Genomic DNA, 22,676 nt, shown 5'->3' with positions numbered 1-22,676 from the left:
TTTGGTTTGACTTAAAAAATAAATAAGGACCAGCTGTAGCAGTGAGCGTTGCGCTGCGATTTAGGTGGTTCTGCTTCCTACCGCTGCAGTATTTCCCTATCATGTAGAGATAGCCCACTTTCCGTCTGGGATGAATACGTTTTTAATTGACAGCTTAACTCTGCATTTTAAAGATGCATCATGGAGATGGAGGCCTTGTAGGGGAAGCTAAACCTCACTGCTGTTTCTTGCAGACATGAAAGAGATGGTAAAGAAAGAAAAGACCAAACTTTCTGCTGAAAGAATATGCCTAATCTGACCCAACAACACACACACACACACACACACACACACACACACACAAAAGCAAACCACACTGCAACCAACTGAATGCAATAATAAAAATAAATAAATGTACAATTAAAGGACCCCCCCATGTGATGATGAAACAACATACCCTACACAAGCACTATGCAATAGAATTAATGAATGTTTCCCTCTGTCTCTTCCCTCTCTTTCATGATGATAGTGTCTCATACAGAATGTAAACAAGCTGTGAAAATGACTTTATGAATCAAAAATGGAGATGCTATATGTACTTGTTTGCAACACAAGAAAATATTTAGTAAAGACTAATTAAAGCGAGAGAGAGAAAGAAAGAAAAGAAAGGTTTTTCAGACTTGAAAGCTTGTGTTCCACATTTTAAATATAGAGTGGCCCTGTTAGCTGAATTGTTTCTTCTCTGTTATCTAACCAACATGTTGAAGTCGTCTCTGGTCCAGCTTCTTTGCAATACTTTAGTGGCCTTGAAAACTTTCCACTTCATTTTTTTAAAAAGCTAGATGCATTTTGCTTGTGTATTCTGAAAGCAAATTTCCTTCTGCAAACGTGCAAACCTCAAAGAGCACAGTGGCTACTATTTTTGTTCATCAAGGCTGGAATATTATTCAAGAATGGAGGCTGCATATGTTATGTCCTGGTTTTTAGACCTGGGATAAGTTCTAAATATAAGGAAGATTATTTTGGTGAAACACTCCTGAAAAATACTCTTTAAAAAAAAAATATTGGTAAGGAGTTGGAGGTAAAAGGGGAAAGAAATTGCGTAGTGTGCAACTGATTAAACTTGCCCATCTCCATGGAAATCAGAAACCTGGTGTGTGTTTAAATTTGAGTGTCTTGAGAAACCATCTTTTGTGCAGCATACTTAATGCTTGTACAGACCCTAACTTGCACAGCAGCTTGTCAGTTGTATGTCTGCGATGAGTGCAGGATGGGGAATAATTTTATTAAGCGTGTTGGCCTTCTGTGGCCCAGTAAATCAGCTTTCATTCCTGGAACCTCTTGCATTGCATCTTTCCTTCCATTTTCCCGTCACCTTGCTTTTGGCTTTAGCTCCTGTCTCCTGCTGCCTTCACAGTTTAGTCTTTGGAGCTGAGTGGCTGAAACAGCTGCAGATCTCTCTTGGCTGTTTGGAGTTTTCTTGGCACCATTGATCCCAAGGAACTGTTGCAACCACAGATGATGAGTTCAGATGGCCGGGAACTTGTAGTGCGAATGAGGAACTCTTGCAGTGGTCATGAGGACTGGAGATGCAGATTAATCATTCTGTCGTATCCGCAGTGTGAGATTAGGTCCCAAAACAAGGAACACTGTATTTTAATTTTTGCTTGTATGCCGCTCCATTAAAAAATAAATAAATACCAAAGTGGTGTCCAATATAAAATAATAAAATGCTGTAGGAGGCAAATACAGTCATACCTCCTGTTACGTTTGCTTCAGGTTGCGCATTTTCAGGTTGTGTCCCGTGGCGACCCGGAAGTAATGGAATGGGTTACTTCCGGGTTTTGCTGCTCGCGCATGCACAGATGTGCAAAATGACGTCACGCGCATGTGCAGAAGTGGCGAAGTGCGACCTGCTTGTGCGCAGATGCGCAGACACGGGTTGTGTTCTTTTCAGGTTGCGAATGGGCCTCCGGAATGGATCCTGTTCACAACCAGAGATACCACTGTAAAGCATTAGTATAAATGTGATCAAAAGCGTCAGTGGTTGGGTCACATTTCAGGGAAAGGCTTTTTAATAAACAAAAAATGTTTTAAGCACTTGAGAGCTAGCAGCATTACTTTTTTAAACCCTTAATGGGAGAATGAATCATTTACTAAACAGAAAAATTTATAAGGGCAGGCGTGGGAGGTGAGCTTCAAGACTAGCTAAAAGTTGGGAAGTTGCACTGTCAATGAACAAAGGCAGTCAGGTGTGGTGTAGGTACCCAGTCTCTCATCTGAGCTAGGTTGACTACAGTATACAGAACATGATCCAGAGGCTTGGGAGATGGACTGACCAGTTGCCAGCACCCCCTATTCTAGCAAGGTGCCTGAGAGAACATAGGCAATATTTCAGGCATGCTTGAATGAAGCCGATTACCACAACCCATTCATACTGGTTTCAAGCCCGATTTTGGTACGGGCTGCTACTTTGGTTGTTTTGATTCATCACTTTTATTGGGCGAGAAACTTGCAAAGTGAGGGACCTGTTGGTTCTCCTTGCTGGCTTGCAGAAGCCTCTCCTCTTAACAGTGGTAATGAATAGATTTTCCTTTTGGAGGAAGGGTGTGGTGCAAATCCGGTAAATCACCTTGTGAAGGGAAGATGCAAAGCAAGAGGTATCATGAATCAAAGCTACCACCTCGAGTATTACAAGGCGTGTTGCAACAACCCCCTGTTTCCCAGCTACAGAATAGCTCAGCCTATGCATGTCAATCTTGCAGGGAGAAGCAGGAATCTCTATGACATGGCTGCTCAAACACACATGCGTGCACGCACGCACACAATTGAAGCCGGAAATTAATTCACTGACACTTTTAGGTTGCTCCTTTAAGCTGTCAGCCTTTGGGACGCATGCAGAGTGGTGGCTTGCAAGTTCAATCTAGGGAACTCTTGCTTTCAAAGGAGAGACAAGGATGCTTAGTGACTGTTGCCTGTTCTTTTTAAGGATGACTCTGGGAATATATGTATCTGGTTACCGTTACAACAAAGTAGCATCTCATGGGTAGTGTCTAGTTGCTATGGGAAAAGCTGTCTCCTTATATGCCCTTCTCATTGCCCAAAGTGTAAGGGGCCGAATGGGAAACGCTTGCTTCCAATTTTCTCAAGTTGTTGCCTGAAGTGGTGGTACGCATTTGAAATTGCCCATGTTGTTCTGACTTGCGTAGCCAAAGATGCTGCTAGAAGCTTTAAGCAAAAAAAATACCTCTTTGAAAATCTTGGTTTCCAGTTTGCCTGGACATGTTCTCTGAAGCCTTCTGCAACAGGCCAAACCCTTGTTTTCTGGCATTCTCTTAGCAGACGAGATAAGCCAGACAGCTGATTGAACAAAAAAGGGCTGTGAGGCAACATGTTGAGGGAAAGCAGCCCTCCCCATATCATGTGCATAGAATCAGATGACTGGCTATAGCTCCGTGGTGCACAGGGTAGGTTTTGCATAGATAAGGTCCTTGATTCAATGCAGTTGAAAGGATCTTGAGTCTTGGAGCTAAAATCAATCTTGTGATTTTGTAGAGATGTTGCTATGCTAGTAAGGTTAGGCTAAGTGTTGGGTTAGCAGGATAATAAACATCCTTGACAACTGAACAATGGCAGCTTTTTACAAGATACCTTGAGAATTGCTGTTGAGAGTTGGGGACCAGTTTGTCTCACTTCTTCCTCCCCAGCTCCCCCAATTTGAGACATCTACATATAAAAGCTGTTTCCCAGGGTTCCATGATGCAAATATCCCACCATGTCATGGTACCCCAGAGTTGGCTATGCATCAGATATATGTAGGTTGACTCAGTGGGTACTGTTGTATTGTGTAGGGCAAGTGGACTGCCCATAGTTTGGAACACAGGTATATGTACATTCCTTTCATTGGGCAAGTGACGTCAATGCTCCGTGCATTGAAGGGGGTTAGACTAGATTGGCCTTTGGGTCCTTTCCAGACTTCACAGTTCTGTGAGTCTTGACACCTGCCCTAGACATTGGAGCTGCAGGTGGCAGGTTTGGCTTCCAGCCTAACAGTGTGCTGGGTGAGCACATTTGCCGTTTCTTCCAGGGAGTGACTTCGGTTTATTCTTAGTTGGGGACAGTGTTGCACTGGGTGCAAAATCAACACGGTGGACTCTTGAGTGGTTTGGGATCCCTCCTCATCTGAGAGGGTGGGTGGTGCAGTGTAAAGAGTGTGTTACACCATTGAACCAGCTGTTACTGCAACCTCACATGCCAATATTTGCTAACAAACTTTTAAAGTGGGGATGTAGCTGATTTGCCAGGGTGCTTTTTTAAGCAGATGAGCGCAAGGAAAGCTTTTTTCACTCCTACATTATGTTCAGACAGGCGTTTGCAAATATCTTAAGATGTATATCTGTTGCTCAGTGTTCTTAGTAGCATCTGTAGTTTATTTGGTATTGATAGATAATCTCTCTCTTTAAAATTCCATTTATTGTTCACTACCAAGAGGGCACTTTTGGCATTGAGGCAGGATAAAAATGACTCAGCCAACTAGAATTTAGTTTTAAAACTTGTAGGGCAGAGAATGAAATGTTCTGTTAGGTTTTTCGAAGGAAACGAATTATTTTCTCTTTCCTCCAATGCGTAGAATTTTCTGAAAAGTTTATCTCTAGCTAGGAGAACCATAGACCTTCAGCCATGCCCATATTCTTAATTCCAGAAAGGCAATGCAGTGGCTGATTCCTTTAGCTGCTCATGAACTGAGGCAGTTGTGAAAGTTATGAAAGTCAGTAAAAAATATTTTGGGGAATTAGAGGCTTGCACTCTGCTGACACAAAATGAATATGCCAAGTACCAGGCGCTGACTTCTCAATCCTTTGGCTTAGGTCATCAAATTTTGTTTTCATCATATGGAAGAGTCTGTCCAAAAGACCGAGGGCTTTTCTGTTGCTGCTAGACATTTAGATTCCACATAAAGATTCATGAATCTTTACCGCCAGACCTACCGTATTTCACAAATACGAAACTCATTGAGCCAAAGTAGATGCATGCATCAGGCAACCACCAATTTAGTACATTCTGCAAGCTTGTGTTCTAAGAATGCCGCCTTTCATTAAAAATACAAGTTTGTAGTCCTTATTAGGAATGGACTGAGCAGTCTAATTCAGTCCTGTTCCAGTTTGGTGCTCAACCGTAGGTGCATTCCACCCTCTTCACAAAGGTATATGCATTTTGTACATCAAATGCACACTTTTGTGTGTACTTCTTGCACACCAAAACTACATCACAATATCTGGCTGGAGGTCGCAGTCAGGTCCACAAGCAAGTTTGGAATTGCTGTATTGGGTTGGCTCACTGTGAAACATGTGCCAAATAAATTCCTCCTCAGTTCCTAGTCTTCACAGAGATGTTCAAAGTGACCTATATGCTTGAATATGAAAGAGTCCTCTTTGCTCCAGGATTCCTTTATTTATCGAACTGTCCCCATTAAAAGTATTTCATTTTGAACACTTTTATCCTACACCTTGCCAAAGGAACTTAAAGTAGCATACTTTCCCCCGCCTTTGCAGATTTCCTTGCAATAACCCTGTGAAGTAGGTCATGGCAACAGGCCCCAAATCACCCAGTGACAAGAAATGCAATGAAGAAACAACCATAGAAAACTGCAGTTGGTAAAGAGCTTTAATTCTTGCTTTTCTTTCTTCTAGGTAGTTTTGTACTAGTCCTCCAACTGTGCTGACACAGATCTGACTCCTCCAGTTGCTAACCTTCCACCAGGGTCCCATTTGCACTGGCATCTTAGAAGCAAGAGCAAACCCAAAACTTCAAAGGTCAGTGGCTGGAGAGAAAGGAGTGCTCAATGCAAAAGCCTGTCCAGAGAAACTCTGGCTTGGGGAAACTTTTTCCGCAGAAGCATATTGATGACAAGTAAAACAAAGACGCTAGCATCCTGAACGGCTGAGGTGGGTGGGGGATGGAGAGAGGAAAAGGAAAATTAAAAGGTGGCCTTTTCCTCTTATCATTCAGGAAAGAAAAGATGCTGTAAACATCCATTTACTGCCCCCCCCTTGATATTGCAAATTTACAGGGAGTGAATATCGTCTGAGTTTTCAGCATGCAGTCAAATAGCACTTCAAAAAAGAATTGCAAAGAAGGAAATAGATTTAGCAAATGTTTTCCTGTTGAGACTGAATGGGAAGCAACATACTTTAACTTCATTTCTCTCTCCCGCACCCCCCCCCCATCACTTGTGTTTTAAACTCCTCTTTCGGGATGTTTTTGGCTGACTACTGTGGTATTGCTTCAGGGCTGGCCTTTGTCAAAAGCCAGCCGTTTTCTTTTGCTGCCCTGTAGCTTCTGATAGCCTGTTTATGTCTGCAACAGATCTCCCAGCCTACAGTTCTGGTAGTGCCTTCTCACCCCCCCCCCCACCCCTTAAGAGTGCCAGCATCAAAATGGAAGTGGTGGAGCCTTCCTGCGAACTTTAACCTCTGCTAATACTTCTCGTTTTTACCCTTGATCTAAGCGGGTCCCTTTTTTTATAGTGTAGCTAGCCGTTTTCTGTGCAGCTTTCATCAGACGTACACGAATGTCCTGGGAACTCGCTCCTTGAGGGCAAAGGTCAGTTTCCTCAGGGAAGCGTTTCATGAGAATACGGCCATGAAAACGGCGCTCTTAGCTTTCCATCGACATTTTGAGTGGCAGAAGGTTCCCCTGAAGGTGTGAAGGCAGGGACCTTATAGGCAACTGAGCATGTTGTGAAGGGCCCAAGGCCTCAGGAAGACTCCTAAGCATTACAGATTCTTGAAACCAAACCTAGCATTCTCTGTGCTGCATTACATTATTGTCAATTGCTATTTTTCTAAAAAGAAAGAGGTGCTGTAACTCACCACAAACACCTCCCTCATTCTCTTAGAATGGCAATGGCACCCACCTCAGAGATGCCAGATCTGAGTTCCAGCAAGTTCCGGCTGAAAAACGCACTGGATTATTATTATCATTATCATTCATTTGTTAAATGCCTTTCACACGTGTTTCAAGGCAGTGTGCAGAATGCAATAAAACCAGACATCTGGTTGGCTGCTTTGAGTGAAGGATGCTGGCCGTAGTTGGGCCTTGGGTCTGATGCAGCTCTTATGGGTGGATTGTGAGGAGCTGACTGAAAAGACAATTAGATTTTCAGTTGTTAGTCTGAAGTGGAGGAGCGCTTATAGTTCCTGTATTGTTATTGCTTTTCTTAACCTGATAATATTTGGAGGCATCTCTGTTTCCTCCGTAATTTGTGTTGTACTGTACTCTCCCAAGAACGAAACATTGTGTGTTTGCGTGTGGAGACAGCCTGTATGAAGCTTTCAAAGTTTTACCTAGGTGAAAAAGTTTATGTAAGAAGAGATCCATTGTCTAATCCTTTGTGCTGCTTTTGCTTCTGTTTTCGGCAACTGAAAATTCTCTTTTTTTAACACTACTTCTCAGCTTCCCTCCTTGAAAAAACAACAACAACTTAACCTATTCCCTTTTTCTCTTCACTCGTTGCTAACAGGTGCTGCTGAGGAAAGGCTCTCTTCTGGATTTAGGTGGTCTTCAGCTTGCTAGGCAAATACCGAAAAGCAGCACACAAGGAAAGGAAGCTTCACTAGACAGTGTCAAGAAAGGAAAATGAAGGTAATTGGTTTTGCTAGAATGACTGGTTTAAGAATAAAGCTATCCTGTAAATATTTATGTCGCTGTTGCTTAAAACAGTATGTCATTGTGGATAACTAGACAAAAATTGATATTCCTTTAGCGCAAATGGTGATGCATGGAAGTTCTGTTTTTCTTCATACACCAGTGCCATAGTTCTAAACACTATTGAGTTACTGGGAATAAGTGCGATTAAATAATCTAACCCTAAGCAATGATCACTCCAAAGTGTCCTCACTTTGGAGTAACTATACATGGGGTTAAGTTGTACATGTGCTTCAATTTAACATGCCTTTAAGAATTCCAGTTCTTTAAAAGTGAATAATCCACAGAGGTCTTCCTAACCAGAATAACTGAAGGCCTGGTTCATGCATTAGCGTAGAAGGAATTTATTTTGCTTTGATGCGTCTCCATGCAGTGGTTATAATGTCTATAATTGGCTTCCAATATGGATAGGCCAGATTGTGTGGTCTGGCCTTATATCACTGATTTCTGGTGTGGAAATTTTGCAATTAGACCAGGTGGATCTTGCTGATTATGCATTGTGGAAGCCTTTTCAGTGGTAACCCCACCACCATGTTTAATGCAGGGATGTTGAACTTATGGCACACTAGTAGTTCAACAACCCCCATTCTTCTTGACCCCTGGCCATGCTGGCTGGGGCTGATGGGAGTTGGAGTCCAACAGCAACTTGGGCAACAGATTCCCATTCAAGATGCAATGTACTGTATGATTTGGAATTGCTTTGTGTGTACAAAAAGTTAATAGTGTATACCTATCCAGGCCAGGCCGCCCATTCTAGCTCTTAGTGGGTTTGTTGCTCCCATGACCGATCTGATTCTCCATCTCAGAAATTCACCACCCAATTTGTTTCTGTTTACAGCTCCAGAGAATAAACTTGGAGGCTTAAAGCAGTTGCACAGCGGCACCACAGTTCCCAAACTGTTTTGAAGGCGCAGATTTGCTGCGTGTCGGCGTCATAATGGCAGCTGTTATGAGCTTGGGGAAGATCGCTGAAAATGGCACCGCACCATCTCAGAATGCCAAGTCCCCACCGAAACCTCTTGCTCCCAATCGGATTGGCAGGAGAAACCAGGTAAAGAATCAACACACTTAACTTTGATATAAATGAATGCCATTTCACATGAAGCCATTTTGAGGGCACCGACCGCACTTATGCGCACACCCTTGGAGAAATTGGGCGGTATCCAATTCCCATTAGCATAAGGATTTCTGTTTGCATTGCAGGACTTCTCCCTCTGCGCCCTCCCCAAATCTGCTCTGGGGGTTTGGTAGACACCCAGAACAGACATAGGGTGCACAGGGGAGAGGGAGTGCAAAATCCCATTGTTCACCCAAAAGTCCATGTGCCAGTTGGAAGCTCTTGGTTGGATACCACCCATTACGTCACGAACTAATCTGAATGCTGAACTAATTTGCATGTGATCAGAGACCAGTTCTCAGTATCATGAGCTGAAGAAAGAACGCATCAAATGGTCAAATGCAGCTGTCAAGCCATTCAATTTTTTAATTTAAAGACCTGCCACTGTGTTCTAAAGCCCATATCTTCTTTATGTGAACCAGAAACAACAGCCCACTAGTTTGTTGGGATTAAAATAAACACAAAAACGAATGCTGCAATTCTTACGAATCTTTTTAAAGGGTTTGTGGCAGGACCAAAATTCCTGTGCAGCTTGGCAAAGCGTGTGTTTCCCGCCACTGACCTAAGGCTTGGGTATAAACTTTACATAGGCTGGGATAGCTGGGATAGCAGGCTTGTTGGTTTTTGAATGTCTGATGTAGATTTTTTCAGTTTCGTTGTTCTGTATGGGACAATGGCAATAAAGATTATCGTAACACTGGAAAACAAGAAATTCTTGATCCCAGAGATAGTCAGATTGTTGGATACTCTGCAGTATAGCTCACAGAACACTGTGTGCGTTTGCATACCCTATCAGGGGCTTCTTAGCTTGATTCCTTCAGGGAGGACAAAATTTCGCAGCTCAGCTTTGGAACAGGGTGGGTGGCGAAGACCCTACTGTACAGCTGGCTGCTACAAAAGCATGAAGGGTGGGTTGGTTGGCTGTGTGTCGTTTTTTGCTTGGAGCCACTGACCTTTTAATTCCACCAGCCGTTTCACTGGGTGCTGGATCAAGGGAGAAAATGTGACGGGATTAAGAGAGATACTTGCGCTATAAAAATAAATAAATAAGGGAGGAAGGCCAAGAATGGCTTTCCCTGTAGGTCAGCACAGAAGTTAGCTACTAATTAGGTTTTACTGTTCAAACCATCCTGTGATACCTAGACAGCATGCAGGCAAATGAGCCCCATTTTTTTTTCCTGGGGGAGCTACCCGCCAAGGCTGTTGCAGGTTGGGTGAAGTGTTTTCACCAAACAGCAGTTCCCTCTGTCTAATTGAAGGGAGTGGCAATTGCAAGATTGTGCATAGGAAATCTGGCATGGTGAGAGAAGTGGGAGCAGGGAGAGAGAGGGGGGAGAACCGTGGATTGTTTGATTTCTGGCAATCAGTCTTACTGTGGTCGTTCTGGTACTATTGGTCATGTTGTGCGGATGCCTGATTATCGTCTTCCAAAGCAACTACTCTAGTCTGAACTTAAAAATGGAAAGCGTAATGCTGGTGGTCAACAAAAGAGGTTTAAAGACTGTCTCAAGGCAAATCTAAAAAAATGTAGTATAAACACCAACAACTGGGAAACACTGGCCTGCAAGCACCCCAGTTGGAGAACAGCCTTTACTAAAGGTGTCATGGACTTTGAAGACACTCAAACTCAGAACACAAGGGAGAAATGTGCTAAGAGGAAGGCACGCTTGGCAAATCCACACCATGATCAACTCTCACCCGGAAACCAATGTTCCCACTGTGGAAGGACATGTGGGTCCAGAATTGGCCTACATAGTCACTTACGGACTCATTGTTAAAACCGTGTTTATGGAAGACAGTCTTACTTGGCTACAAGTGATTGCCAAAGAAGAAGATTGGTCTTTATAGAAAAATGAAACCATTTTCTTAAGAAGCTGTGTGCCTTGGAAATACCAAGCAAAAGAGATGTTGGTGGCTTTTTAGGAGCTGCGTATACACTTTCTAAAAGTGTTTGGCTAGCCACTTCCATAGAATGTAGAACCAGATGAATTCCTGCCCCAAATATAGTAGGATTTTGGATTATTTGGGAGATGCCTTTTGACTAATTCTTCTGGCCAATTGACAGTAAAACATTTAGTATTTGGCTCTTAAAAATCCACCATATGTTGCATCACCTTTTTGTGGATATAACTTTTTGGTCAAGGTTTCATTATCCATTTTAATTTTTAGTTCCTTCATTAAATGTGTGTTGTGACAGACGACTTAGTTTCTGGTTAGGATTATTATCCCGTTGAAAATCACACCATGTTTCCTCCCCTCCTTTAATCTGTGTCACGAAATGGGGGCTCTTTTGACTCTTTCTACGAAAGGGAAAGTAGAGTAACGTTACACAGAATGCCTAAAGAGATGTTTGCTGCTAGTGGAGGAGTGTCGGGTCACTTTAATAAAGTCAGAGTTGTTATCAGATTAGCTGGTACTTTTGTCTCTTAACTTGGGGAAGTACTCTTCCGTCATCGCAGAGCTGCATGTTAAAACTCTCTAACCCAAGCTGGAGAAGTTATGCTAAACTGTTTGTGCTTGAGACTGGGTCAAACAAATCCTCTTCTTGGACTGCTGCTCTCTTGTCTGGTTCACTGCTGTTATGGTATGCAACCTGGACCCTGAGTGAGTGCTAGGAAGAGGTTTTTTGGGGTTGGGTTAATATTAAATCTGAAGGCTTGCACTAATCAACTCTGGCAGTGTCACACTGTGCATGTTGCTCTTTGCTTTCAAGGTGAGAAGTAATCGCCCTTTGTTGATTTGCCGATTTCAAAGGGGGCCATTGTCGAAAGCAAGGCTTCGAAACAATTAATAGCATTGCATTGAGAGATAGCTAGCTCCTTCCTCCAGCAAGGAGAACCGTAGCCTGATTTCAGAGAATAGCCCTGGGGATTAAGCACTGAAATGGTCAGCACAGCTGCAAGGATTTTCCTCCCAATATTGTTTGTGCTCTCGGCTCTGAGACAACATTTAACAGGGCTGCAGTAAAATTGGATCTGAAGGCTGTTCCTATAAACTAACACGAAAGGTCCTTGGGAGGAGCTGTGTGCAGGGTGCACATGAGTGTTTGGATGGGAACATGTGCACGCACATAGGTGCGTTAGGCAAAATATGCATAATAATGGCAGTCAAGGGGAGGTGGGTGTCTCCTGTTTCAGACCCTTGAAATTTGTTAGGCAGCAGGGTTCAAGACTAGTGAAAAGAAATTGCTTTACCCGATGATCTTTAAGCTTCAGGGGACACGCAGCTAGAGGAAATGGCCAAGGCTGGAAATATAAATGGATTGAAGGAGTGGTGAGGAATCTTAACACCCATGCCCATAGTGGGTGGAGTCAGAGGCAAAAGGTGGGCGGAGCAGCTGTTGAGATACTACTTCTGCACAGTAGGCTGATCCTCTCACTGATGAAAGGAGCTGATTTACAACCACACTTTTACTGATTGGCAGTGGTTTTCTTTGAAAAGAATAATTAAAGAAACCCTGATACGTGAAAATAGCTCAATGCAAAACAAGATAGATGGAAATAGTTGGATGCATTTGTATATCTGAGTTTTACGGAATCTCATAGGAACAATGCAATGAGTCCAAATGGTCTCCGGGAGAGAACTTGGGCCCCGAGCAACAACCACATCAGAAAACTTAGAGTTTTGTGAGAACCTGTTAAATAGCAAATCGTTATGGCACGAGCTTCAGTTCTTCATCAGTTCTTCAACATGGCGCCGAGGTAAGACGCGCTTACCGGTGCTCTTCGGACTTCTTTTAACCTTCTTTTAATCTTGTATATTTTATCTTAACTGACCCAGTCAGTTTTTGAAGTATTTTATAATTGCTGCAGCCGCATGCTATGGAAACTCTCTGAGAGATTTGGCCCTGCTCCAGACTGCTGCAGCCTGCTCTTTGTTTCTCTCTTATCAGCGAGCCGGCCTCAGCTGCTAAAAGAGTTGAGACATTATTTTAATTTATTTTAATCCTTCCCTATCCAGCCCCAGCAAAGCCCTTCTTGTTATCTAAATGTCCGGAGGGTTTACTCCCCACGCCGTCACTCTCCTCAAGTCTGTCCGATAATAAGGAAAACGGGTGACAGCTAATTTATTGCCAACTCCGTGTTATGCTCTGAACTATAAGCTATCAAATTACAAACAGCCACCCCAAATCTTGCCTCAATTTGGACTTCAGTCTACAGCTGGGTGGAGTTTTTGACTTCCTAAGAGACATAGTTTCTGAAACAGGAAGAATAACCCCTGACTGGTAACAAAGATTTACAAATGGTACTTACTAGGAAGAAACGTAAGGACCTGGGGATAGCGACAAGTCCATTGTTCCAGGAGTGTTATGAGAAACAGAGTAAAATCACGCAATACTTTTCACATACAAGGGACAACGAGAATGGAAATGGAAACGAGCAAAAGATGGCTGAGATGATTGAGTCGAAGCAGGATGAGGCCCTTCTTTTTTCCTCTGCTGCTCAAGATCACTCAACCTTTCTCTAGAGGAATACAGGACTCGGAGAATAACAACCAAAATAGAAATACAATGAGCCTGGCCCATGAAATAGTCTTGGCTGAGATATTATCCTCAGAGTTACAGGAAGAAACCCGAAACTCCCAGAAAACCCAGACTTCATCTATGGGCTCCCAGACGGAAAACAATGACTGCTATCCTCAGGACTGGCTGCTCTCTATAAATCTGGATCTGGCAGCTATGAAAAAATATTTAACAATAACAAATGGGCTGCTCCTGACACTAGTGGAAAATTATTCCCTCCAAGCTAAAGGCTCAGAATCTCATGGTGTTGACCCACCAACCATCCCTCAAGAGTCAGAATATACAAAGCAACCAGCAAACAGCAAGTGCACACAAGGATCATCAGTGGAAAATCATTTATACCAAGGAAAGGACATAGGGTTGTATGTCTCTGTCCCCAAAACTGAATCTCCTACCCAAGTAAATCAAAAGAAGCGAGGTATCAGTAAGAGATCCCATAAGAAGAAAGCTGAAACTAAAAAGAAAAGTAAGAACATAAAAACTACAAGGAAATCTGTCATAAACCGACGTGCATGTAAAGTATGTTGGAAAAGACTATATAAGCTGATTCCAACAAAATCAAAAACAAACTCTAACAAACCTGCTACACACGGCAGCAGAGAGAACAACAGTGTGGATCCAGGAAAAAAGATCCAGCTGAAGTCCTTGAAAGAAACACCATTGCTGCCCAACAAAATAAGTGAGGTAACGGAATCACTACCCGGGTGCTCTATGCTGAAACCTCAAGGACCCATAAATATTAAAGAAGACTCACCCCATACCATTGATTATGGCAGATCTCAAGATGAGCCAGCAGCAGGGCAAGATCTGTCCCAGGATAAAGGATGGAAACTGATACTGGCAGATAGGAAGTTGGCTTTTCTAAACTACCCGAAGCCAAAGGGCTTCCTCACACAGAAAGAACGCTCGGTGCATTTTGTGAATACTTTAGATGATATGCTGCCAGGGAAAATAAAATTAAATGACATTATCTCAGTAGATTTCATATTCTACAATGGATACTCTCTGCGAGTGATTGCCTCCTTCAAAGATCAAAACTTGGCTAAATATATATATAGATCAAGACATTTGCTGTTAAAGAAAAGGATAACGGTAACAAGATATTTTGAAAACAGCACATGTTTGAATTTGTTTTCTGATGATCTTACGACAGCTGAGATAAGATTTACTTGTAAAGCAAAGGAGGAGAGAGGACACTCAAAAGACAAACTGGAACATACTGAGCAAGGGTCCCTGAAACTAAGACAGGAGATGAGATTGCCTAATGAGGGGACTGATAACTTCTATCCAGAAGAAAAGGCATTAATAAATCAGTTTGGATTGTTGCCTTTCCTTGCCCAATCTGAGATCTTGGGAAGATTGGAGACCCTTAGAAATAAGCTAACAGAGATGAATGTTCAGGAAAAAGTAAGAGAGAAAGATCCGGCAACGGACCAATTAAAGAAAGAGAACCTCCCTGAAAAAGCCAAGACAGACCCCATGAAAGATTACTCCTATAATACCTCTGTAACTGCAGAGATAAACCTGTTAACAATAGATCTAACACAGAGCGCAAGGGACAACAACAAACTACCATCTAAGAAGGAAACCATCCCTATGGCAACCATGAAAGACTACCCTTACAATATCTCTGCAGCTGCAGAGATAAATCTGACAGCAACAGATCTAACACAGTGCGTAAGGGACAGCAACAAACTACCATCTAAGAAGGAAACCATCCCCATGACAACTACAACGCGCTCTTGGACTAGCATGAGATACCTGGATGAGGATGAACTTGGTATCAGACAAATAGAACACCCTAAGGTAGATTCGCCAAAAAAAGGAGTACTGATCACTAATGTTAGCACGCTGCACCCTTCAATCGATTCCATTGAGTATCTGGGTGATAATACATCTATGGACATTGCCAAAATGAACAAAATTCAACCAATAAATAAAAAGATAGGCCCTAAAAACCTTTTAAAGGCAAATTGACTAAGATCAACTTTTGGCAAGACAACGTGCAACCTTGCCCTGCTAACTTGGAATATTGCAGGTTGGCAAAAGAGGACTTCTGACCAATCCTTTGTTAAATATATTCAGAGACATGATATTGTGTTTCTCCAGGAGACCTGGAGCACAAGTGAAGTGGAGTTAAATGGCTTTTCTGCGTTCTCCCTCCCAGGTCTCTTAAGTACTAGAGGGGGGCGAGTTAAAGGTGGGTTAGTTACGTTAATCTCAACAAGGCTAAGGGCCATATTTAAAAAACTAGACCCACTAGACCATCTGGCCACAGCTGTGCAAGTACAGTGGAGAACCCACAGCTTGCTGCTGATTAACGTATACCTACCCCCACAAAGAGAGAAAAGATTGATAAGAAATACCTGGGCTCAGTTAGAACAGTATCTTGACAAACTATCAAATCAATTTCCTGATGCCTCTGTAGTGGTGGCAGGCGACCTAAATGCCAGAACTGGACAATCTGATGAGGCCTTGTATGCCCATTTCCATGAAACAGCCCCCATTATAGAGGAAGCCTACTCAATACCAGCTAGAACCTCAAAGGATAAAGGCTGCAATTATGCCGGCTTATGCCTATTACACTTGGTCAACAAGTCGGACTTGGTTATACTGAATGGCCGTACTGAGGGGGAGAAGGTCGGAGAATTTACATTTATATCTAATAATGGCGCCTCCACAATTGATTATATAATCGTGTCGTATGATCTTCAAAACAAAGTTTTGGAATGCAAAGTGGAGGAGCGCTTAGACAGTGACCATCTGCCATTAAGTGCACTCGTAGTTGCGGGAAAGGATTTATCCTGCGCTGAGAAAATCGAACATTCGAGCCCTACAGCTCTGGAGCTCAGATATTCTCGTATTAGATGGACAGATGAACTGCATAAGGAAATTTCAAGTAGGCTGTGTTCAAAGGAATTCCTCATTAAGAGAGATAACCTTATAACTTCCTCAAGCCATGAACTAAAAATAAATTTATTTCAGGAGTTAATTTCACTCCTTCAAGATTCCCTGAAGGAAAAAAGGAACAGGTCAAGTAGGCAATCCTCAGTATATAAAAACTCCAAACCCTGGTTTGATCAAGAATGTCAGGACATGAAGCTAAACTTACTGAAAAAATACAAGAATTATAGATCTGCCAACTTACCCCAACTCCCCACGGTCTGGTTTGAAGATAAACGAAATTATAAAATCCTGATCAAAAACAAAAAACTCCTGGCACAGAAAAGAGAATGGAAATGCCTAATAGATGCATCCAGAGAGAGAGACTCGGCCACCTTCTGGAGAATGGTAGCAAATGGAGTGCGATCTACCTCCTCAGAAGTGGAGTATACTATACCTGCAGGGACATGGGAGGCATTTTTCCAATCTTCATATTCAGCTCTGCCTTTGACACAGCCACTAACACAGTGTGAGGCAGGTGACGAGTGGCCTCCGGTGTCGGTTGCGGAGGTCAGGAGGCTTATTCAGGCACTCAAACACAGAAAAGCCCCGGGAGCAGATAATATCTCTCCTGAGCTTCTTAAAGCCAATATTGACTGGTGGGCCCCAGTCCTTGCCAACCTATTCACCAGCATAGATCAAACAGCAATAATACCAGAGGACTGGGGATTGGCAATCATCGTTCCCATATTCAAGAAAGGCTGTAAACTTGATCCAGCCAATTACAGACCAATCAGTCTCTTAAGCATCATCAGCAAACTCTATGCAACTCACTTACGTGAAAAGTTTGCGGACTGGCTGGAACGGGAGCACATCCTTAAGGAAGCCCAGGCTGGTTTCAGGGCACATAGATCAACTCTAGACCAAGGACTGGTATTGCAACATCTAGTGGAGAAATACACCTCAAAGAAAGGAGGCTCCCTCTATGTAGCCTTTATAGACTTCAAATCAGCTTTCGATTTGATACCCCGGCACAGACTCTGGGAAAAATTAAATGCCACAAACATCGACAGACGTCTTTTGCTTCTCATCCGTAGATTACATGAAAATACTCGGATCCGTGTTAGATGCGACCGTTATGGGAACCTATCAAAGGAAATCCAAAGTTTCCATGGTGTCAAGCAAGGCTGTGTTCTTGCCCCTATCCTATTTAATTTCTATATAAACTCCTTAGTCGGAAAGATGGAGGAAGCAAGCACTCACCCCCCAAATCTAAATAATATACCAATTCCAGTCCTTTTGTACGCAGATGATGCGGCACTTATTTCCTTCTCTTGTGTGGGCCTAAGAAAACTTTTACGAGCTCTTACAGAGTATTGCGAAGCTGAAGACCTAATAATAAATTACACTAAATCAAAAATTATGGTGTTCTCCAAGAGAAAACTCCGACATAAATGGAAAATTAATAACCAACCTATTGAGCAAGTAACATCTTTTAGATACCTTGGAATAATCTTTGATGAGAAGGGATCTTGGTGCCATCAGATTAAGAATTCCATTGCAAATGCGCAAAGATCTTCTAGAGCTATCATAAGATTCTTCTACAGAAATGGAGGTCAATATGTTCCTGCTGCCTCCCAGGTCTTTGTCGCAAAAACACTTCCACAACTGATGTATGGCACCCAGATATTTAATTGTCAAAAACTTAAGTCCCTGGAATCTGTACAAACTAAATTTTACCGCTCCCTACTAGGATTACCTACCTGCGTTTCCAACGCAGCCATTAGGCTGGAGGTAGGTCAACTCTCTATTAATGCCAGGATATGGATCTTGAAGATTCACCTCTGGCTAAAACTCATATTTTTCCCAGTGGGAGTGGCTCCATTGACTCTATTAGACCCGTTCCAGTCTAAATGGAGAGTGTCGCTTTATGAAAAATTGAAGGGCCTGGGGCTTTCCTCACAAGAACTTATAGCCTCAGGTTTTGAAAAGGCTAAAAGGATGGTGAGCCAGCGAATAGGAGATGTAGAGCTTCAGGATCATATGAGCAAGATAGATAAATATCCAGCTATCCAAGATTATGGAAAAGGGTTTAATCTAACACCATATTTGCTGGATCTACAAATCGCAAAATACAGGCGGGCGTTTACCCTTACCAGATTTGATGTACTGCCATCTGCCTTACTAAAGGGCAGATACGAGGGCAAACCCTATGCTGAACGAGTTTGCCCATGTGGTCTGAAAGAGGTGGAAACGGCTTCACATGTGTTGCTACACTGCGACCTTTACGGGGATATTAGGTCACTGTTTATCTCCCCCATCGTTCAGAAATTTCCAGGTCGATCTGAACTTCAGCGGCTGAAAATCCTATTAGGAGATAAAAACCCAGAAGTAACACTGAAAGTGGCCAAATTTTCTGCGGCTGCGATCAAGCGGAGGGCATTAGCTGTAAAAAAGTAAAAGACTTGACCCCTGGACAAGCCCCCTTATCTTTTAAGCCTATACATATATTGCAGTGCATAAATGTGTATATATGTGTGTGTGTGTGTGTGTGTGTGCATATGTGTTGCTTTTTATGTATAATTTTACAATTTTTTTTAAATTGACACCATTACTCCCTTTGTAAACTATTGTTGTTCCATGTTTCTCTGGTCTATGACCGTAATAAACTCATTCATTCATTCATTCATTCATCAGATGCATTAAATGCTATCCTGAGCGGACATGTCTCTCTATATGCATGGTTGGAGAGGGAACAGCCTTCTCCAACATAATACCCAACAAATGTTGTTGACTCTCATCATCTCCAGCCATTACTTCTGCTGGCTGATGCTAATGGGAGTTGTAGTCCAAAACATATGCGCATAACATTCCTTGTGTGTCATTTCTGTGTCAAGATAATGCCAACTCGGAGTCTAAATTAATCCCCTTAGGGTGAAACTTACTCCTGAGATCCAATGGGCCCTGATAGCCCATTGAGATAGTAGATAGCTTTTGCACATGTGACTGGACTACAACTTCCATCATCCCTAACCGCTGTCCATGTTGGCTGGGCCTGATGGGAGTTGTACTTCAAGAACGCCATATTGGCTGTCCTTGATTTAGGTTAATGTTGTGGGGTCCAGACACTTTTCTGTTACCAAATCTTATTTTCTCTGTTAAACTAGAGTCATTTTGAAATTGGTAATAACTGCTAGGAATTCAAAGGGGATTTTTGGACCCCAAACACAGGTTGATAGGGAAGAAAAAGAGGATGATGATGAAGGCAGCTGGGTACCTGCAGTGCTATATATAACATATGATGCAACTCTTCGACTTTTAGTGACTCTTGAAGCTTAAACCACCGGTTCAGCCTTGTCTTCAGAATGGAAATGATGTCCTTGTTCATAATGGAGTAACGAAAGGAGAGTAGAGTTAGTAGAGAGGCAGGATTCTTTCGAAACAGGAGTGTTTGAACTTTACTGATAAGGCAGCCTTGTGTTTAGCAATCACCAGGTTCCTGTAGGCGACCAGGAGTTCTGTGCAGGTTGAGGAATCCAGGAATATCCTGTGCTCAACCAGTCTGCCTGCCTTGCCTTCCTTTTCCTTTTGCTAGCTTGCCATGATGCTCGTAGTCTGTGTTCCCCTTCCTTGTACTGCCAGCAAGGAAACAAACACAGGTTACTAGCTTCTTGGCTGGCCAGTAGCTTTTATGGGCTTATCTGCAAGCCTACAACAAAGTGTGGGAAAGAAGTGCCCTGTTCTGTGGAATGGGGGGGGGGGGATCATGCTGCCTGTTTTAAAACAATTGGGCAAGAGAAGACTTGTTTCAAGCCAAAAGTTCCCATTCTGTCCTTGGTTGGAAAGGCTGGTGTCTTAGTCAGCCTCTCAAGGGCATCCTTACAAAAAAACACAGGGTGTTCTTCTCTTACATGAGAGTAGACTCATTTTAATTTCTGATTGCAGCAGCTCTAAGGAAAGTGTCAATCATGCCTACATCCAGCCTCTTTCTTTGAATGCAAATGCCACTCTTGCTCACCCTACCACCCAAAGGGCACAATGAGCTTATTTAGGATTTCCTTGCAGCTTTCAACAGTGAGACTAGATCTCCTTCCAAGGGAGGGAAACTTGGGATCCTCCAGGAAATGGGGCTTATTGCCAAGTGGGTGTGGCTCGTACTTGGGGCTACACGTGAAGACGCTATTGGAATGGCTGGTGCTGAGGGTGGAAGCCTACTGCTTTGTCATAGAGGTGTGATGCAAAGCCTACACTTACGCCAGGGGTGTGTGGGCGACTTGTTCTCGTGAAGCATCCTGTGGACAACTTTTAAAAGAAAAGAAAGGGGGAAGATCTCTTCTGTTAGCACAAACATCCTGGCCAAGTTGTAGCTGGGGAAGTTTCAAACTGGCCAACCTTTCAGCTTGCTAAGGGAATTTATTTCTTCCTTGTAATATTGTTGTAATTTTCTCTCTCCACCCCCCCAACTCCTTATTTTTAGCTGTTCCTTTTTTTTTTTTTTTTAGTTCATAGCATTTCCTTTCCCCTTGTAGTCCCCTCTCCACCAGTGTGAGCGATTATCGGAAGCTTATTGGAGGATCAAGAATGTTTGACAAGGTCATTTGAATTAAGAGAGACAGCCAATCTCTCATCATTGAGCTTCCCTGCAGTGGGAATGTTGGGTGCGTTGTATGTGTGAGGGTGGCAGCTGCCGGCATCCTATATGGATTGAGTTCCCCTTTGCAGTGGAGTGCAGTGCACAAATGAAAGCAAAAATCAATTTGTCCCATGCAGAGAGGAAACCGTGAAACCACCCCTGCACCCAATTCATAACCATATACAGGTATCCAGGTGCAAAGGGACCTGTGGTCCTCCAGGGGAGGAGAGGAGGAGCATAAAGAGAGAGAAGGGGTGTCTCTGCTCGGTGGGGGAAATTCCTCACCTCTACCTTAAGTTTTTGAGGTGGAGAAACCGAGGTGTGCCATGTTACTTATTCAGATCCCATCTGGTGCAGTTCCAAGACGGGCCATTATGCATGTGTAGTGAAAGTGCATAGGGTGAGAGGAAGTTTTCCTCCCTCTCTCACTATAATGAAGCTAAATGGTTGTAGATTATAGGATAGGCAAAAGGAAGCACATACTTCAAGCAGCACATTGCATGGAACTCTCTCCCTCAAGATACGGTAATAATGGGCAACCATAATGGCCAACCGGTTTGGATGGCTTAGAAAGGACTTTAAATAAATTCATGGAAGGTAAAGTTTATTAGTGGCTGTTTTGCTAGCCATGAAGACTGTGGGCTATTTCAAGGATCATACCCCTGAATGCTACTCCCTAAACAACAACTGTTGGAGGTGTGCATTGCTGTCATGTCTTAGCTTTTGCGTTTCCCAAAAAGCCATCTGGTCATCCACTGGGTTGGATTGGGTAGACTTTTGGCTGGGTAGACCTAATGGTTGATGAAGGATTAGGTTCTAGCCAACATCCCGCACCACACTCAATTTCACTGACTCAGACTGTGATTTCAAATTTCTTTTTCTTTCTTTTTCTAAAAAGAGTCTCATTTAGAATAATTTCCTATGTAAATTTATGTTTTATTGCTGCATATGCATTCTCTGCATGAATGGGCGAGGGATAAAAACCTCAAGTCTGTAAATTTTTAATTACTTTTAAAATGTGTGTTATGATTGATTTCTTATTTTAAAAAAACTTAAAAATTATTTTGTATGCAGGAAACAAAAGATGACAAGTCTTCCTATACCTGCCCTCTTTGTGAAAAGATTTGCACTACTCAGCATCAGTTGACAATGCATATTCGTCAGGTAAGCCGGTGCCTTTTTAAAATCTTTTTTTTAAAAAATTGAAGGTGTCTTCCTTGGAGACAAACAACTATCAGTACAATAAAATGCATAGACATTGTAGTAGGCTATCAGCTTGTTTCCTTATGCTTTCTTCCCTCACTCCCTCAACTGTACTTTTGCATTTATTGTCCTTCCCATTTTTTTTTTTGCCACTTCTTAAGGTTTCCTTCCCCCTTTGGTAGTATAGTAAAATAATCAGAGGTTTTACAAAGCTACTCTGCCAAGGAAGAAATGGTCTGTAGTTTCAGCATATGCCTTTCAGGTCCCAAGCGAATTTAGCCAATTTGGTGCTTTTCACAGTTTGGATACGGCATACCTATACCTCCCTGACCCACCCCATTTTTGCCAGTGTCTAGGGGGGCTTCAGGTGACATAAGCATCGTTTGCCTATGTACCTTGTTTCTCCACCAGCAGAGATGCACCTAGGTCATGTGCTAAAAAGCCCCTCAGCCAACTTTTTGGGGAGTATAGAATTGCACCCTTACCCAGGTATGCCATGCTTTTTTAAAATATATATATATCTTTATTAATTTAAAATAAATACATTTATGAAAAACAGACGTACATACAAGTAAACAAACATACAATCAAACAAACATATAACAGAAAAATCAAACAAGCCACCACACTAT

At 42.6% G+C, this 22,676-nt stretch overlaps 1 protein-coding gene across 10 annotated transcripts in view; it reads left to right on the top strand.

Annotated features, from left to right (window-relative positions):
• RREB1 (ras responsive element binding protein 1) overlaps nucleotides 1–22,676 on the top strand; it is a 135,787-nt gene that overhangs the window by 64,635 nt on the left and 48,476 nt on the right. For 8 of the 10 annotated variants that reach the window (XM_079984900.1, XM_079984903.1, XM_079984896.1 and 5 more), the window contains 4 exons: nucleotides 5,670–5,792; nucleotides 7,502–7,623; nucleotides 8,525–8,737; nucleotides 21,916–22,005. In XM_079984900.1, the coding sequence (XP_079841026.1) occupies nucleotides 8,624–8,737; nucleotides 21,916–22,005 (204 nt within the window). In that variant the 5' untranslated portion in view covers nucleotides 5,670–5,792; nucleotides 7,502–7,623; nucleotides 8,525–8,623. Of the gene's footprint in view, nucleotides 1–5,669; nucleotides 5,793–6,524; nucleotides 6,583–7,501; nucleotides 7,624–8,524; nucleotides 8,738–21,915; nucleotides 22,006–22,676 lie in introns of those variants that run through there. The other 2 variants (XM_079984905.1, XM_079984904.1) reach the window with 2 other exon arrangements.

Source organism: Podarcis cretensis (assembly GCF_951804945.1).
Source record: "Podarcis cretensis genome assembly, chromosome: 7".
NCBI classification, from domain to species: Eukaryota; Metazoa; Chordata; class Lepidosauria; order Squamata; family Lacertidae; genus Podarcis; species Podarcis cretensis.
The sequence above is the reverse complement of the archived record's forward strand: the minus strand, read 5'-3'. Positions and strand labels throughout refer to the sequence as shown.